General features: G+C 46.3%; 1 protein-coding gene across 1 annotated transcript in view; it reads left to right on the top strand.

Annotated features, from left to right (window-relative positions):
* Positions 1-20,055, top strand: part of LOC126214962 (uncharacterized) — a 118,477-nt gene that overhangs the window by 13,902 nt on the left and 84,520 nt on the right. Inside the window, exon 2 of the mRNA XM_049941597.1 lies at positions 2,625-2,759. Coding sequence (XP_049797554.1) covers positions 2,625-2,759 — 135 coding nt within the window. The remainder of the gene's footprint in view (positions 1-2,624; positions 2,760-20,055) is intronic.

A 20,055-nucleotide genomic window follows, 5' to 3' on the forward strand; every position in this document is an offset into this window, starting at 1 on the left:
ACGCCTGGGCATTGACTCAGAGACTGGACGGCGTGTACAGGTACAGCTGCCCATGCAGTTTCAAAACGATACCACAGTTCATCAAGAGTAGTGACTGGCGTATTGTGACGAGCCAGTTGCTCGGCCACCATTGACCAGACGTTTTCAATTGGTGAGCGATCTGGAGAAAGTGCTGGGCAGGGCAGCAGTCGAACATTTTCTGTATCCAGAAAGGTCCGTACAGGACCTGCAACATGCAGTCGTGCATTATCCTGCTGAAATTTAGGGTTTCGCAGGGATCGAATGAAGCGTAGAGCCACGGGTCGTAACACATCTGAAATCTAACTTCCACTGTTCGAAGTGCCGTCAATGCTAACAAGAGGTGACTGAGACGAGTAACCGATGGCACCCCATACCATCACGACAGGTGATACGCCAGTATGGCGATGACGAATATACGCGTTCACCACGATATCGCCAAACACGGATGCGACCATCACGATGCTGTAAACAGAACCTGGATTCATCACGTTTTGCCATTCGTGCACCCAGGTTCGTCGTTGAGTACACAATCGCAGGCACTCCTGTCTGTGATGCAGCGTCAAGGGTAACTGCAGCAACAGTCTCCGAGCTGATTGTCCGTGCTACTGCAAACGTCGTCGAACTGTTCGTGCAGATGGTTGTTGTCTTGCAAACGTCCCCATCTGTTGACTCAGGGATCGAGACGTGGCTGCACGATCCGTTACAGCCATCCGGATAAGATGCCTGTCATCTCGACTGCTAGTGATATGAGGCAGTTGGGATCCAGCACGGCGTTCCATATTACTCTCCTGAATCCACCGATCCCATATTCTGCTAACAGTCATTGGACCTCGACCAACGCGAGCAGCAATATCGCGATACGATAAAACGCAATCACGACAGGTTACAATCCGCCATTTATCAAAGTCGGAAACGTGATGGTACACATTTCTCCTCCTTACACGAGGCATCACAACAACGTTTCACCAGGCAACGCCGGTCAACTGCTGTTTGTGTATGAGAAGTCGGTTGGAAACTTTCCTCATGTCAGCACGTTGTAGGTGTCGCCACCGGCGCCAACCTTGTGTGAATGCTCTGGAAAGCTAATCACTTGCATATCACAGCATCTTCTTCCTGTCGGCTAAATTTCGCGTCTGTAGCACGTCATCTTCGTGGTGTAGCAATTTAATTTACAAAAAATGTGAGCGTAGGCTTCAGTTTAGGATGGCACTTCCCCTCCAGCACTCGGCATTTCCCCTACTGCGCTCTAAGCGACCCCCGCCCCCCCCCCTCCACCACCACTGCCGCTCTCACCAGGCTTCCCCAGCATCTAGCGGCCACAGCATCTTGCGCACACTATACATAATGCAGCTAAAGTCAGAAAAATTTCTCAACTGCAAATAAATTTGAGTAAAGTGTTGTGTTTAGAAAAAAATCGGTGTTGTGACACAATGACACAATGAATCAGACGTTTTAATAACATATTCATATAAAAGTAAACCAGCAATAACTTTAAGCCTAGCTTCTGTTGTGTACATAGTTCCGCGTAGTCAGCGCGTACACAACTTTCCCACTAGAGCGCGCCCCGCTAAGCACAACAGCGCAGGCGCAGCGCTCGTCCGTCTCCGCACTACGAGATGGCGCTGCCTTAGAGACGGACCAAATTCTGCTTCCGCCGATCTGCGTATTAATATGTAACGCAGCCAATGAGATTGCTGCTAACGTAGAACCTTTTCTCCTCACGGATCACACTCGCGCAGTGATACCTCAACGTGTGAGGTATTATAACAAGTGTACAGACCTCCGATTAGTCAGTCTGCATTAGTCTGTAAGAGTCTGCATTAGTCTGTACCAGTCTATATTCAAGTTTCAGTCTGCGCCTAATAAGATTACCATATTCCTGTACATAGCCAATGAAGATAAATGAATAGACACTTTGTCAAGTATCAGAGGTATGTGAGAATAAGATTAACGTACCAAGACCAAAGGAACTTCAGATTGTCAATTGTAAACAGCATCGAGAATCAAGTTACGTAATGTCTATGCTTTTTATTATTTTAATAAATGTGTGTGAAAATTAATCAAGTTCTGTTTAAAGTTGGTCACCGTCAATCTGCTACTCAAAGCGTGCAACTGGCATTTCTATCATCTGACCTAACGGCATAAGATACACACGCCACGATAAGACCACGAGACATATTGCTGACACTCGCCTACTTCGTTAGAGCGACAAGTCAAATAATCTGATGGTGTGTGTACGGAAGGTCTTACAGTACGCACACCACAACTTCTCATTTGCTGTCGCTCAAAATACCCAGAAGGTAGCCTTTTTTATTTGTGTCATACACATTCCACAGCTCAAATGGCACTTGTCTCCTTCTTACTGTTTTTTACTTATAGCAAACGGAAAAGGGTACTGGTAGACCGAATTCGTCACGTCCGTTGGAGGGTTCAACTATTGAGCCTACACGAGTACCCACTGCACACATCCACCCAACTCTCCCTTACACACGACGTCATGCACATTATGAGCCCTTACACAGAGCATCTCGCTATTGGTAGTTACCATTGGACTGCGCTGCAACACACGCTCACCGCAGCTGTCGTACTTTTTCGGTTTGCAGGCCAGGGTGGGGCCGGAGCGTCCAGCTGCGTCGCTGGCGCCAGCGGCATGACGCGCGCCAGCCGCATCCGCCAGTGGCGCCAGTACTGGGACGGGCTGGCGAGTGCAGAGGCCGCCCAAGCACACCGCGACACAGGTGAGCAGGTTCTCCACCGAGCAAGCTCACAGTTTGTTGCCAAGCCATGTTAGCATCACCACATCACTGCTCTCTTATATGAAAAAGCACGAATGAAGAAAATGACTGAGCTGAACATCGTGAAAGAACTAGCCAGAGCTAACGGATATCACCAAAATATAATAAATACATTAATACGACAGAAACAGCGCGCGAATGCAAGGAATAATACCGTAAATAATATTACGAGAGTCACAAAACCATTCCAGAATACGATGCATACAAAATACGAAAAGGAATTGTTGTTGTTGTGGTCTTCACTCCTGAGACTGGTTTGATGCAGCTCTCCATGCAACCCTATCCTGTGCAAGCTTCTTCATCTCCCAGTACCTACTGCACCCTACATCCTTCTGAATCTGCTTAGTGTATTCATCTCTTGGTCTCCGTCTACGATTTTTACCCTCCACGCTGCCCTCCAATACTAAATTTGTGACCCCTTGATGCCTCAGAACATGTCCTACCAACTGATCCCTTCTTCTAGTCAAGTTGTGCCACAAACTCCTCTTCTGCCCAATTCTATTCAATACCTCCTCATTAGTTATGTGATCTACCCATCTAATCTTCAGCATTCTTCTGTAGAACCACATTTCGAAAGCTTCTATTCTCTTCTTCTCTAAACTATTTATCGTCCCCGTTTCACTTCCATACATGGCTACACTCCATACAAATACTTCCAGAAACGACTTCCTGACATTTAAATCTATACTCGATGTTAACAAATTTTTCTTCTTCAGAAACGCTTTCCTTGCCATTGCCAGTCTACATTTTATATCCTCTCTACTTCGACCATCATCAGTTATTTTGCTCCCCAAATAGCAAAACTCCTTTACTACTTTAAGTGTATCATTTCCTAATTACCTCAGCATCACCCGACTTAATTCGACTACATTCTATTATTCTCGTTTTGCTATTGTTGATGTTCATCTTATACCCTCCTTTCAAGCCACTGTCCATTCCGTACAGTTGCTCTTCCAGGTCCTTTGCTGTCTCTGACAGAATTACAATGTCATCGGCGAACCTCAAAATAAATGGTTCAAATGGCTCTGAGCACTATGGGACTCAACTGCTGAGGTCATTAGTCCCCTAGAACTTAGAATTAGTTAAACCTAACTAACCTAAGGACATCACAAACAGCCATGCCCGAGGCAGGATTCGAACCTGCGACCGTAGCGGTCTTGCGGCTCCAGACTGCAGCGCCTTTAACCGCACGGCCACTTCGGCCGGCGGCGAACCTCAAAGTTTTTATTTCTTCTCCATGGATTTTAATACCTACTCCGAACTTTTCTTTTGTTTCCTTTACTGCTTGCTCAATATACAGATTGAATAACATTGGGGACAGGCTACAACCCTGTCTCACTCCCTTCCCACCCACTGCTTCCATTTCGTGCCCCTCGACTCTTATAACTGCTATCTGCTTTCTTTACAAACTGTAAATAGCCTTTCGCTCCCTGTATTTTACCACTGCCACCTTTAGAACTTGAAATAGAGTGTTCCAATCAACATTGTCAAAAGCTTTCTCTAAGTCTACAAATGCTAGAAACGTAGGTTTGCCTTTCCTCAATCTTTCTTCTAAGATAAGTCGTAGGGTCAGTATTGCCTCACGTGTTCCAACATTTCTACGGAACCCAAACTGATCTTCCCCGAGGTCGGCTTCTGCCAGTTTTTCCATTCGTGTGTAAAGAATTCGCGTTAGTATTTTGGAGTTGTGACTTATTAAACTGATAGTTCGGTAATTTTCACATCTGTCAACACCTGCTTTTTTGGGATGGAATTATTATATTCTTCTTGAAGTCTGAGGGTATTTCGCCTGTCTCATACTTCTTGCTCACCAGATGGTAGCGTTTTGTCAGGACTGGCTCTCCCAAGGCTGTCAGTAGTTCTAATGGAATGTTGTCTACTCCGGGGGCCTTGTTTCGACTCAGGTCTTTCAGTGCTCTATCAAACTCTTCGCGCAGTATCATATCTCCCATTTCATCTTCATCTACATCCTCTTCCATTTGCATAATATTGTCCTCAAGTACATCGCCCTTGTACAGACCCTCTATATACTCCTTCCACCTTTCTGCTTTCTCTTCTTTGCTTAGAACTGGGTTTCCATCAAAGCTCTTGATATTCATGCAAGTGGTTCTCCTTTCTCCAAAAGTCTCTTTAATTTTCCTGTAGGCAGTATCTATCTTACCCCTAGTGAGGTAATCCTCTACATCCTTTCACAATACCATACTTCGGTGATATTTCGCAAAAACCTTTTAAAGTTGATGCCGCTTTTGAGACCAATAATACGCTGTGATTTAAACTAAGAAATAATTTACAGGAGGAAAGCGATAAATATGAGAGAGCTGGGGTCTATAAAATTCAGTGTAACACGTGCAAGGGAAGCTATGTAGGCCAAACTGGTAGGTTCTTTAAAGTAAGTTACAAAGGACATTGCGATGCTTTCCAGCTTAATAATTTCGAAAAGTCAGCTGTAGCCACGTATATTTGGGAAACGGGACACCCCATGTTGGGAATAGATCAGGGTATCGTTATTTTACAGAGACAGGACAAAGGCAAAAAGCTGGATCTACTAGAACAGCTGGAAATTACGATACATAGCGTGGATAATCAGAACACACTGAACGAACAGCTAACTGGTGATACAAATAACTTTTTCAAACATTTCACTGGCTTCTTTTAGTAACTACATTTTTAGCAATTGGCAGGATACCACCATTTCATGAGGTCCTTGGAACATGTATACCTTATCTGTTTGTATGGACATCTCTGTGACTTCCTTGTTTACTCGCGCGTGAGCTCACTCGCGTTTCAGTGTCGTGTTTGGCTACGTGGTGTGTCGTATCAACGAAGACGCACGGGCTTTTTACGACGATAGAGGAGAGAGCCATGTGGTTAGATGTGGAACACCATAGGCGACACCATTTTAGAGTTTTTTTTATATTTTGACGGCTATGTGGTGATGCACCTTGGAAGACACGGCTGCAACAAGCGAAGTAGCCACGATGTTTTAATTTTACTATCAATTTTATTGTGCCTGGTGCATGTTCCATTTTAGCGAGTTTTAACAGGTTCTTTTACTTTTTATTATTCTGATGACGGAAGCTTGACTTCCGAAACGAGTCAATCTTAGAGTTTTACACTATAAACAAGTGGTTGAGCCGATACATTTTTTAACATTGACAATCACAACCACGACCTCTCATCCAGTATGGATAAAATCAAAATGAATGAATTGTTTATTTGGAACGGCAGCATAAAACCAAACCTATTTATCCTTTACTGCATTGAAAAGTAGCTGGCGAACCAGACTTTGCACAGGGATTCATTCTGACAATTGTCTATTAGAAAAGAAAACAAAAAAAAACTGTATCTGTAGTGTAATACCGTAAAGAATTCATTTCCACGTTTCCGTGATAAACATCAGAAATTATGAAACAGTCTTACAAAGATGCCGGACAGTTTTTGTACGCTTGGCTCAGCCGCTTCGCAAGTTTACAACGCTATTTTGTAAACGTCTCCATGGCGACGCTTCTTCATAGCCCTATAGATCGCTGTTGCTTCCACCTACAGACGTCTGTGCTCCGCAGTTGAAAGCTGTCAAAAGCGCTGGCAGCAAGCTGTCAGGGATTTCCTGTTAACTCGACTCTAGGAGTGTGTCAGTAGTAAAGAATAACTGCATTAACATGTACCAAAATATATAAACACATTAAAACGTATTAAAACTTTTCCACGCGTCTCAGTGTTTATGACCTCAAATCTCCTGAACTATGGCAGCTAGGTGGTTCTTAATGTCACAATGATTGTTGCCTGACAGTTAGGGATATATCTGCCAACTTTGGTCGAAATCGATTTGGTGGTTTATGAGCAGATGTGGGGCACACATACATACACTCCTCCATCCATTTTATAATACACTCCTGGAAATTGAAATAAGAACACCGTGAATTCATTGTCCCAGGAAGGGGAAACTTTATTGACACATTCCTGGGGTCAGATACATCACATGATCACACTGACAGAACCACAGGCACATAGACACAGGCAACAGAGCATGCACAATGTCGGCACTAGTACAGTGTATATCCACCTTTCGCAGCAATGCAGGCTGCTATTCTCCCATGGAGACGATCGTAGAGATGCTGGATGTAGTCCTGTGGAACGGCTTGCCATGCCATTTCCACCTGGCGCCTCAGTTGGACCAGCGTTCGTGCTGGACGTGCAGACCGCGTGAGACGACGCTTCATCCAGTACCAAACATGCTCAATGGGGGCAGATCCGGAGATCTTGCTGGCCAGGGTAGTTGACTTACACCTTCTAGAGCACGTTGGGTGGCACGGGATACATGCGGACGTGCATTGTCCTGTTGGAACAGCAAGTTCCCTTGCCGGTCTAGGAATGGTAGAACGATGGGTTCGATGACGGTTTGGATGTACCGTGCACTATTCAGTGTCCCCTCGACGATCACCAGTGGTGTACGGCCAGTGTAGGAGATCGCTCCCCACACCATGATGCCGGGTGTTGGCCCTGTGTGCCTCGGTCGTATGCAGTCCTGATTGTAGCGCTCACCTGCACGGCGCCAAACACGCATACGACCATCATTGGCACCAAGGCAGAAGCGACTCTCATCGCTGAAGACGACACGTCTCCATTCGTCCCTCCATTCACGCCTGTCGCGACACCACTGGAGGCGGGCTGCACGATGTTGGGGCGTGAGCGGAAGACGGCCTAACGGTGTGCGGGACCATAGCCCAGCTTCATGGAGACGGTTGCGAATGGTCCTCGCCGATACCCCAGGAGCAACAGTGTCCCTAATTTGCTGGGAAGTGGCGGTGCGGTCCCCTACGGCACTGCGTAGGATCCTACGGTCTTGGCGTGCATCCGTGCGTCGCTGCGGTCCGGTCCCAGGTCGACGGGCACGTGCACCTTCCGCCGACCACTGGCGACAACATCGATGTACTGTGGAGACCTCACGCCCCACGTGTTGAGCAATTCGGCGGTACGTCCACCCGGCCTCCCGCATGCCCACTATACGCCCTCGCTCAAAGTCCGTCAACTGCACATACGGTTCACGTCCACGCTGTCGCGGCATGCTACCAGTGTTAAAGACTGCGATGGAGCTCCGTATGCCACGGCAAACTGGCTGACACTGACGGCGGCGGTGCACAAATGCTGCGCAGCTAGCGCCATTCGACGGCCAACACCGCGGTTCCTGGTGTGTCCGCTGTGCCGTGCGTGTGATCATTGCTTGTACAGGCCTCTCGCAGTGTCCGGAGCAAGTATGGTGGGTCTGACACACCGGTGTCAATGTGTTCTTTTTTCCATTTCCAGGAGTGTATGTATTGTTGTATGCATTTCTGCCATGAAACGTATTCACTATCGCACACTCATACCACATTATAAAACTTGTTACTTCATATGCCTGTAAGTGGAGACATTTTATGTATTTCGGAGTGCTGAAAGCACTTTTTGTAAATTTTTCAAAGTTAGCTGTGTTAGACAACTCAGTCAGTTCTTTAAGTATGTGGTGAGGGTAGGTGTAGACCGTTAACGAATTATATAACGTCACAGCGGAGTTCTACAATAATTTGGCCAAAGTGCAAAAAATCATCCGGCAGGGGGGGGGGGGTTAACAGTAATTTGGGCAATAATGTGCAAGCCTCCTGGACCTACTAAATGATAAGATTACACGGAAAGAGACTGCAATTTAAAAAATTGGGACCAAATCTTGTCTAATCGGGGATTGTAGATTGCTGCAAAGGACCTGGAAGAATAGAAGTATGAATCATTGGGACATTTACTCTGGCCATCGGATCTGACACATATGACCCCCACCTATAGTCCATATTCAGAGAATTTTTTGGAAAAATAATACACAACAAGAGGTAGCAAAAGCTGAAGCCCAAAACAGTAGCTATCGACGACGATGTGTGAGTGTCAGTCCGTGAATTGCAGCAAAATCCACTGCCAGAGCTGAAGGGCGAGCTCAAAATTATTAGGCCCCATTGTTTGCACATGTTTGTTATGACAGGAGCGTAACTACGTTGATAAACCAGAACATTAAGACCGCCGACCTGCTACCGATATAAACCGGCACAGGCGATAGGCGAGGAATGACTGCTAGTCATAAACAAGCACTGTTCTGTCCATGTGTAGAATGGCGAAGGCGCGCGATCTATCTGAGTTTGACCTATGGGCAGATTGTGATGGCCCAGAGGCTCGGCATGAGCATTTCGGAAACCACACAACTTGTCGGGTGTTCCAGGAATGCAGTGGTGACGAAACCAAAGTGAAACCACGTGCAGACGTCATGGGGTTGGGCGACTGTCCATCATTATAGATGTCGGATGTTGTAGTCTGGGCAGACTAGTAGAACAAGACAGGCGGCGACCTGTGGCGGAACTAAGATCAGACTTAAATGTTGGGCAAGGTACAGGGTGAGGCAGTGAAACGGCACAATTTTGTAAAACCACCAAAGATTTATTTACAAGTAAAATCATAATAGTTGAACATGGATCTCAAGTACAAGAGTGGAAATTAAAGATTTAACTTAAAAACAATCATTTTTTAAATATGGTGTCAGTGAGGTGTCGTCCTTGGTTTTGCACACATTGTCTAAGCCTGAGATGAAATTGTCCCATGACGTTTCGTAGCATCTGTACTGGAATGTTGTTAATTTCCTGTCGAATTCGCTCCTTCAGGTCTTCTTTTGTTCTTGGTGGATTTTCCTGGAAGACTTTGCACTTGAGGTAGCCCCAAAGAAAAAAGTCTGGTGCCGTCAGATCTGGTGAACGGGCAGGCCAGGGGAAATCGCCATTCCTGCTGATTAGACGTCCTGGAAATGCAAGTCTGAGCAATTCCATTGAGACATTAGCAGTATGGCTTGTTGCACCATCTTGCTGGAAGAGTGTTTCAGCATCTGGATCATGTCGATCAATTCCAGGCAGACCAAAAATGGTCAACATGTCAGCATAACGTCCAGAGTTTACCGTCACTGTGTTGCCATCTTCATCTTCAAAAAAATAGGGCCCCACGATTCCACGAGATGACATTGCGCACCAGACTGTTACTTTTTCAGAATGGAGAGGTTTTTCATGAAGTTCGTGCGGGTTATCTGAGGACCAATATCTGAAGTTTTGCTTATTTACGTACCCACTAAGATGAAAGTGGGCTTCATCACTCATCCATAAGTTATGCACTCTTTCTTCATTTCGTTCAATAACGTTAAGCATTGACTGGCAAAAGTGTATACGGTTATTGTAGTCATTAGGTTTAAGGGCTTGCACTACCTGAATTTTGTATGGATGATAGTGAAGGTCACTCTTCAAAATCCGTCTTACTGATCGATTGCTGAGACCAAGTTCTGCGCTGTGCCGTCTCGCGGATTTTCGCGGACTTCGTCCCAACGCTTCGCGCACACGATTAATGTTCTCGGGTGTCCGGATTGTTTTTGTGCTGCCGCCTCTTTTCTTTGTTGTGCTAGCAGTAGCTTCAAAGGTTGTAACCCAAAGGAGAATGGCTTTCCTTGATGGCACGGGAGCCCGTGGCGGCAGGTTGAATTCACGACGAAAGGCGCGTTGAGCACCAACCACACTATCCGCGTTTTTGTAATATGCCTTTACGGCATATGCACGTTGCGCACTCGACCAACGCTCCATGGCTACTGAAACTTCCACCACTCTAGACGCCCAAGGTCACTTCCCCCACTCTCGCAACCCCCCTCCGCACCCGACAACCACTATCGAAATCGTGCCGTTTCACTGCCTCACCCTGTACAAGGGCGTCTGAACACACATTGCACCTAACACTCCTAACGATGGGCCTCCACAGCTGATGACCTGTCATGTGTCAATGTTAACACCACAGCATCGGCGACTATGACTGAAATGGGTAGGTGGCCATCGGCACTGGACGTTGGGGCAGTGGCAGAGCATTGCACGGTCTGATGAAACCCGATACCTTTTTCATAACGTCGATGGGAGAAAGCATCTAGGGGATCAGCTCCCTGACTGCGGGGCGGAGACAAGCTGGCGACGGCTTCATTATGCTCTAGGACACGCTTACGTGGAAACCCGTGGGTCCAGTGGAGCTTGTGCAAGGCACCATGACGGTCAAGGAGTATCGTACACTGGTTGCAGACCACGTGCACCCCTTCATGACGATCATGTTTCCTGACAGCAGTGGCATTTTTCAACAAGATAATGGACCATGTCAAAAGGCGAGGAATATGATGGAGTGTTTAGAGGAGCACAGAGGTGTGTTCCAGTTGAACTGGCCCACCAACTCGCCAGATCTGAACCCAACAGAGCACATCTGGGGTGTGACTGAATGTAGCATTAGAGCTCATCACCCCCCTTCCTAGAATTTAAAGAAGTAGGTGACTTGTGTGTGCAGACGTGGTGCGCACTCCTTCCAGCGATCTATCACAGCCTCACAGCTTCCATGCTACGATGCGTCGCCGCTGTTATCCGTCCCAAAGGTTGACATACCAGCAATTTGGTAGATGGTCAATATATTCTGGCTGGTCATGGTACTTCCCACTTTGAAACACAAACACCCCTCTTTCTCCAAAGTTTCTGTCAATGACGATAGCTTTCTTCCAGTTATGCTAATACTTGCCTTGAACTCTTCTTCTGCACATTCACATTTGGTTCCATGCCCTACATCATGCTGGAGCATACACGCAGCATCTTCCTGCAACGCTCCACCTTCAATAACAGACGTATGAACTGGAAACAGGAGCAGACTCCACTGTAAATATAACATATACAATTGTGTGTTGCTTTTTAATTGTAATGCCACCAAACTCGATATTGCAACCAGTTCTTTCTTATTAAGAATGCGCAATAAGCCAAAAGATTTATGTGTGACCACTGCCATTGCGAATTGATTGCTCAGTGGTGGTGTCACAGCATATGTTGCGGTAAGGGAAATACACGGTCCAGTCATGTGACTACTGCCTATGTTCGATGTCAGTGAGTTATAAGGACTCATAGACGGCAGATGGCAACAATAGCAGTGGAGGACATACAAAGTGGAGGAGGTGTGGGAGGCAGTCCAGTTGTTGTAGCGCAGAAACGGAGCGATTCATCGGACGTTCAAAAGGGCATGACCTCCTTAGCATTTTGGTGAAGAGTGGAAGCATTACCAAGCATTGGCTATGAACCACTTATTAATTTCAGTAAAAATTTGATTAGCTGCCCTTTCTAAATTTATATTTGATTTACTATTTATTGCAATGTTTGTATCATCTGCAAATAAGATAAATTTGGCATCTAGTAATGTAACAGATGACAGGTCATAAATATACACAAGAAACAGTAGTGGACCTAGTATGGAACCTTGGGGACTACCACATGTAATTAGTAAGGAGGTACTGAATAGAATTAGGGAGAAAATTGATTTGTGCCACAAGTAAAAGAAGCGATCGGGTGTTATGTGTTATAACTAGGAATAACACAATAAATATTTCACCGTTCTACGGTTTATTGACACAACACCGAGGCAAATAATTCCGTTAGCAAGCGCCAAGTTGTAGATGAACACTTTACGGAAAATTATGTAAACTATTGTTGAGTATATGAATGTATAGGAGCTGCAAGAGAAATGCAGAATTCCGGTGGAAATCACAAGTCCGTTGACACACTAAGCCTAATGAACGTTGAAGTTCCAGTGTAGCAGTCATATTCTTAATTCAAAGCGCAGCTGAATCAACATCGAACAGAAGGTCCAACACAGGGTAACCCTTCAGAGTTGTGGAATAGAAACGTAGTACTATCGAAACTGCCTTGTAGACTTTAGTAGAGGCGTTAGTAAGGCTCCATAGTTAATGGAGCGTCCACGTTGCGGGCGTGAGCATCCTACACTTCAGTAGGCCGGAGTGCTAGGATGGCTGAGTTCAGGCAGGGACTCAATCCCGTGGGGTATAACACGGAACCCATGCCCAGGGTTACGAGCGAAAACCTTAATGGCAGTGACGGCGGAGAAGGAAGACTTTGGCAGATGGCAGATGAGACAACCCTCCTTTCTGAGGATTAAATGGAACTGCCTTGTGGTGGAGGAGAAACTCCAAAGGCTAAGGGAGACAACCCCAACAGAAAATCCTTTCTTGCGTTAGGCCTAGCAAGTCAGTAGGAAAGTCTTCATATATTGCTTTCAAAACACAGACGAGCCTCGGAACGAACCACTCAGAAGTATGAGAGAAGAAATTGAAAAAAAAAGAGATTAAGATGGTATGGCCATGTTAAGAGGATGCATGGACAGAGACTCCCCAAAATTATGGCAGAACTAAAGATGTATGGAAAAAGACCTAGAGGGTGGCCTAGAACGCGGTGGAAAATGGGAGTGAGAATATCTGTGGAAAGAAGAGGTGTGACCTGGCAGGAAGTGGAGTAAGAAAAGTGGTGGGAGGACCGAGCCAAATGGAGAGGACTCGTCAGCACCCAGACCTGGCAGTAACTGGAGCGGGATCCGAATATACACTCCTGGAAATTGAAATAAGAACACCGTGAATTCATTGTCCCAGGAAGGGGAAACTTTATTGACACATTCCTGGGGTCAGATACATCACATGATCACACTGACAGAACCACAGGCACATAGACACAGGCAACAGAGCATGCACAATGTCGGCACTAGTACAGTGTATATCCACCTTTCGCAGCAATGCAGGCTGATATTCTCCCATGGAGACGATCGCAGAGATGCTGGATGTAGTCCTGTGGAACGGCTTGCCATGCCATTTCCACCTGGCGCCTCAGTTGGACCAGCGTTCGTGCTGGACGTGCAGACCGCGTGAGACGACGCTTCATCCAGTCCCAAACATGCTCAATGGGGGACAGATCCGGAGATCGTGCTGGCCAGGGTAGTTGACTTACACCTTCTAGAGCACGTTGGGTGGCACGGGATACATGCGGACGTGCATTGTCCTGTTGGAACAGCAAGTTCCCTTGCCGGTCTAGGAATGGTAGAACGATGGGTTCGATGACGGTTTGGATGTACCGTGCACTATTCAGTGTCCCCTCGACGATCACCAGTGGTGTACGGCCAGTGTAGGAGATCGCTCCCCACACCATGATGCCGGGTGTTGGCCCTGTGTGCCTCGGTCGTATGCAGTCCTGATTGTGGCGCTCACCTGCACGGCGCCAAACACGCATACGACCATCATTGGCACCAAGGCAGAAGCGACTCTCATCGCTGAAGACGACACGTCTCCATTCGTCCCTCCATTCACGCCTGTCGCGACACCACTGGAGGCGGGCTGCACGATGTTTGGGCGTGAGCGGAAGACGGCCTAACGGTGTGCGGGACCGTAGCCCAGCTTCATGGAGACGGTTGCGAATGGTCCTCGCCGATACGCCAGGAGCAACAGTGTCCCTAATTTGCTGGGAAGTGGCGGTGCGGTCCCCTACGGCACTGCGTAGGATCCTACGGTCTTGGCGTGCATCCGTGCGTCGCTGCGGTCCGGTCCCAGGTCGACGGGCACGTGCACCTTCCGCCGACCACTGGCGACAACATCGATGTACTGTGGAGACCTCATGCCCCACGTGTTGAGCAATTCGGCGGTACGTCCACCCGGCCTCCCGCATGCCCACTATACGCCCTCGCTCAAAGTCCGTCAACTGCACATACGGTTCACGTCCACGCTGTCGCGGCATGCTACCAGTGTTAAAGACTGCGATGGAGCTCCGTATGCCACGGCAAACTGGCTGACACTGACGGCGGCGGTGCACAAATGCTGCGCAGCTAGCGCCATTCGACGGCCAACACCGCGGTTCCTGGTGTGTCCGCTGTGCCGTGCGTGTGATCATTGCTTGTACAGCCCTCTCGCGGTGTCCGGAGCAAGTATGGTGGGTCTGACACACCGGTGTCAATGTGTTCTTTTTTCCATTTCCAGGAGTGTAGATAGACAGATAGTTAATGGAGATGGCGGCTGGGGTCGCTGTATATTCTGGGCAGCAATCGCTGATTGTTATGAGTGGCCAATCTCTCTGCTTTGAGACGCGCGCGCGCGAAGGTTAGCTGCGATGTTAGCAGCGGGCCGCGCACCTAGAAGAGCTAACAACGATGCATTCCTAGGCCGCGCGTAGTGGAGCGCGCCGCTGCTCGCTGCGGAGATTTAATAGCGGTGGATACCACATTAGGGCACATTCTGAGACATCAAGGCATCATCAATTTACACTGAAGCGCCAGAGAAACTGGTGTAGGCATCCGTATTCAAATACACAGATATGTAAACAGGCAGAATATGGCGCTACTGCCGGCAACGCCTACCTAAGACAACAAGTGTCTGGCGCAGTTGCTAGATCGGTTACTGCTGCTACAGTGGTAGGTTATCAAGATTTAAGTGAGTTTGAACGAGGTGTTATAGTCGGCGCATGAGTGATGGGACACAGCATCTCCGATCTAGCGACGAAGTGGGGATTTTCCCGTACGACCATTTCACGAGTGTACCGTGAATGGCAGGAATCTGAAAAAGATCCTGCAAGACGACTGAAGAGAATCGTTAAACGTGACAGAAGTGCAGCTCTTCGGCTAATTGTCGCAGATTTCAATGCTGGATCGTCAACAAGTCTCAGCGAGCCATTCAACGAAACATCATCCGTATGGGCTTTCGGAGCCGAAGGCCTACTCGTGAATCATTGATGACTGCGCAACATAAAGCTTTACTCTCGCCAGCGCCCCTCGACACCGGCATTAGGCTGTAGATGACTGGAAACATGTTGTCTGGTCAGACTGGTCTCGTTTCAAATTGTATCGGGCGGATGGACGTGTAAGGGTATGGAGACAACCTCATGAATCCATGGACCGTGCATGTAGGCAGGGAAGTGTTCAAGTTGGTGGAGGCTCTGTAATGGTGTGGGACGTGTGCAGCTAGAGTGATATGGGGCCCCTGATACGTCTAGGTACGACTCTGACATGTGACACGCACGTAAGCATCCTGTCTGATCACCTGCATCCATTCATGTCCATTGTGCATTCCGACGGACTTGGGCAATTCCAGCAGGACAATGCGACACCCAACACCTGCAGAATTGCTACAGATTGGGCTCCAGGAACACTCTTCTGAGTTTAAAAGCTTCCGCTGGCCACCAGACTCCCCAGAGGTGAACATTATTGGGCATATCTAGAATGAGTTGGAATGTGCTGTTCAAAAGAGATCTTCATCCCCTCGTACATTTACGGATTTGGACCGCAGGATTTATGGACTGCAGGATTCATGTTGTCAGTTCCCTCCAGCACTACTTCTGACATTAGCCGAGTGCATGCCACGTCGTGTTGCGGCACTTCTGCGTGATCGCGGGGGCTTCACACGATGTTAGACACGTGAACCAATTTCTTTGGCTCTTCAACGTAATACTGGGGGGAAGTGGCCTGGTAAAAATCGTATAGGGAGACCAAGAGATGGCCGGCCGTTGTGGCCGATCTGTTCTAAGCGCTTCAGTCCGGATCCACGCTGCTGCTATGGTTTCATGTTCGAATCCTGGCTCGGGCGTGGATGTGTGTGCTGACCTTAGGTTAGTTAGGTTTAGGTAGTTCTAAGTCTAGGGGATTGATGACCTCAGATGTTAAGTCCCATAGTGCTCAGAGCCATTTGAACCGTTTCAACCAAGAGATGAGTACAGTAATTACACTCAAAAGGATGTAGGCTGCAGCAGTTATTGAGAGTTGAAGGGGTTTGCACAGGATAGAGCAGCGTGGAGACCTGCATCAAACCAGTCTTCAGGCTGAAGCCCACAATAACAACTTGAATGTATATTCTCAAAACCATCTAGATTCGCACTTCTTACGCGAGTTTTGCCAGTGGTAAAACATGGAAAATAATCCATAAATCCAATAGAGAGTACGGTAGAAAAGTAAGTCTGATTTGATCAACAGTCCTTTTCTGCAACTGGAAACGTTTCACTTTTCCATCGTTTTATGAACACGTCCTGTTACGTCTACACTGCGACCGTGATGAAGTTATCACGCCAGTTGGCTTCTCACATTCACCATGAAATTAATCGCAGTCGCATATGAGCAACTACACAGAATTTCAAGCAATGGGACACATTTTACCACTAGTTACTACTTTGGATCCTCTATCGTTTTCGATATACGTAAATTTTCTTCCACTTGCATTGTCAGAAGATACATAATTTTGCCCTTCTTGCTGATGATACAAGTATAGGAATGCAAAGTATATTCCGTTGTCTTATTGAAAGGTGGCAAATGAATTATTTGAAAACATGAATAGATGGTTCAAGACAAATGAATCATTGGCATTAAATTATGAGCCTGCTTTCTTTGTACATACAATACAGCACTTAGCACATAACTATGCAAGCTATGAAAGCAGTCTACTCAATAAAACATTACTGGACGCAGAAATCGTTAATTTGTTTACACTAATTATATTATTTGAAAAACCTACACTCCAGTATTAATCAAACGCCCAAGTTCAGCTACATACGCAGTATTCATGATTAAAAAACGAATGAACTAGTTTATTATGCTTATTTGCTTTCACTAATGACTTACTTTTTCCTTAAACTTCAACCTACTGGTTGTTGTTGTTGTTGTGGTCTTCAGTCCTGAGACTGGTTTGATGCAGCTCTCCATGCTGCTCTATCCTGTGCAAGCTTCTTCATCTCCCAGTACCTACTGCAACCTACATCCTTCTGAATCTGCTTAGTGTATTCATCTCTTGGTCTCCCTCTACGATTTTTACCCTCCACGCTGCCCTCCAATGCTAAATTTGTGATCCCTTGATGCCTCAAAACATGTCCCACCAACCTATCCCTTCTTCTAGTCAAGTTGTGCCACAAACTTCTCTTCTCCCCAATCCTATTCAATACGTCCTCATTAGTTACGTGATCTACCCACCTTATCTTCAGCATTCTTCTGTAGCACCACATTTTGAAAGTTTCTATTCTCTTCTTGTCCAAACTGGTTATCGTCCATGTTTCACTTCCATACATGGCTACACTTCATACAAATACTTTCAGAAATGACTTCCTGACACTTAAATCTATACTAGAACAAATTTCTCTTCTTCAGAAACGATTTCCTTGCCATTGCCAGTCGACATTTTATATCCTCTCTACTTCGACCATCATCAGTTATTTTACTCCCTAAATAGCAAAACTCCTTTACTACTTTAAGTGTCTCATTTCCTAATCTAATCCCCTCAGCATCACCCGATTTAATTTGACTACATTCCATTATCCTCGTTTTGCTTTTGTTGATGTTCATCTTATATCCTCCTTTCAAGACACTGTCCATTCCGTTCAACTGCTCTTCCAAGTCCTTTGCTGTCTGTGACAGAATTACAATGTCATCGGCGAACCTCAAAGTTTTTACTTCATCTGCATGAATTTTAATACCTACTCCGAATTTTTCTTTTGTTTCCTTTACTGCTTGCTCAATATACAGATTGAATAACATCGGGGAGAGGCTACAACCCTGTCTCACTCCTTTCCCAACCACTGCTTCCCTTTCATGCCCCTCGACTCTTATAACTGCCATCTGGTTTCTGTACAAATTGTAAATAGCCTTTCGCTCCTTGTATTTTACCCCTGCCACCTTCAGAATTTGAAAGAGAGTATTCCAGTTAACGTTGTCAAAAGCTTTCTCTAAGTCTACAAATGCTAGAAACGTAGGTTTGCCTTTTCTTAATCTTTCTTCTAAGATAAGTCGTAAGGTTAGTATTGTACCTACTGGTACAATATAGAAATCCATTGTAAGAAGTGTTTTTTATCTGCTCAATATCGTGCAGATTTCTTTCAAAAAAATCTCCTTCTTAATACCCAGGGGTTAATAAAAGTATTCTATATTTTGATAGGTGGTTGTATGGATCGAAAGAAGAAAAAGCTGTTAGGTAAACATGCACCTTACGAGCTGTAAGCACTTGCTCTTCTTCGCTGGTGTCTCTTTTACTTCAAGCTTTTTGCAGTTACGAACGCCGTACTGAATGCAGTAAACAAATGAGTTCGCATTATACTGTTAATGTGAAACAATAGAGCTCGTAATATAATCTGCTTGCTTAGACGGTAGCTTCTATTTGTGAGAGTACACATCATCTCCTTACTGCGATTTCCGATGTGCAATGATAGGCTTCCGTTTTGCCAGTAAATGCAAAGATAACACTACAGCGAAAAGCATTTTAAAGACATGCATTGCTCATATCCAGAACTGTGATTGCGGTTTACAGTAACAACTCCAAAAGATGTTTACTGCATACTACCGGGTCATTCACGAAGATATGCAAATATTTTAATATGTTATTCTACAAGTAAAATTAAAGAAAAAAGTTCATTACACATAGGTCCGCAAGTATTTAGCTACGGCTAATAAAAGATTTTGCCTGAAATTTACCAACTTCATTAACATGAAGCCATTGCAAAACTGTACGCGGTTAAAGTAAAGCACGATTTGTTGTTATTGACCTGGTGGATCTAATAAAACATGTCCCACACGTGAAACTTCCTGGCAGATTAAAACTGTGTGCCCGACCGAGACTCGAACTCGGGACCTTTGCCTTTCGCGGGCAAGTGCTCTACCAACTGAGCTACCGAAGCACGACTCACGCGCGGTACTCACAGCTTTACTTCTAGCAGTACATCGTCTCCTACCTTCCAAACTTTACAGAAGCTCTCCTGTGCACCTTGCAGAGCTAGCACTCCTGAAAGAAAGGATATTGCGGAGACATGGCTTAGCTACAGCCTGGGGGATGTTTCCAGGATGAGATTTTCACTCTGCAGCGGAGTGTGCGCTGATACGAAACTTCCTGGCAGATTAAAACTGTGTGCCCGACCGAGCACTTGCCCGCGAAAGGCAAAGGTCCCGAGTTCGAGTCTCGGTCGGGCACACAGTTTTAATCTGCCAGGAAGTTTCATATCAGCGCACACTCCCCTGCAGAGTGAAAATCTCATTCTGGAAACATCCCTCAGGCTGTGGCTAAGCCATGTCTCCGCAATATCCTTTCTTTCAGGACTGCTAGTTCTGCAAAGTTCGCAGGAGAGCTTCTGTAAAGTTTGGAAGGTAGGAGACGAGGTACTGGCAGAAGTAAAGCTGTGAGTACCGGGCGTGAGTCGTGCTTCGGTAGCTCAGTTGGTAGAGCACTTGCCCGCGAAAGGCAAAGGTCCCGAGTTCGTGTCTCGGTCGGGCGCACAGTTTTAATCTGCCAGGAAGTTTCATATCAGCGCACACTCCGCTGCGGAGTGAAAATCTCATTCATGTCCCACACGTGTATCTGCAGTAGTTTCCCGGAACATCCAGAGAAACA

This window comes from Schistocerca nitens, chromosome 12 (genome assembly GCF_023898315.1).
Source record: "Schistocerca nitens isolate TAMUIC-IGC-003100 chromosome 12, iqSchNite1.1, whole genome shotgun sequence".
In the NCBI taxonomy this organism is placed as follows: Eukaryota; Metazoa; Arthropoda; class Insecta; order Orthoptera; family Acrididae; genus Schistocerca; species Schistocerca nitens.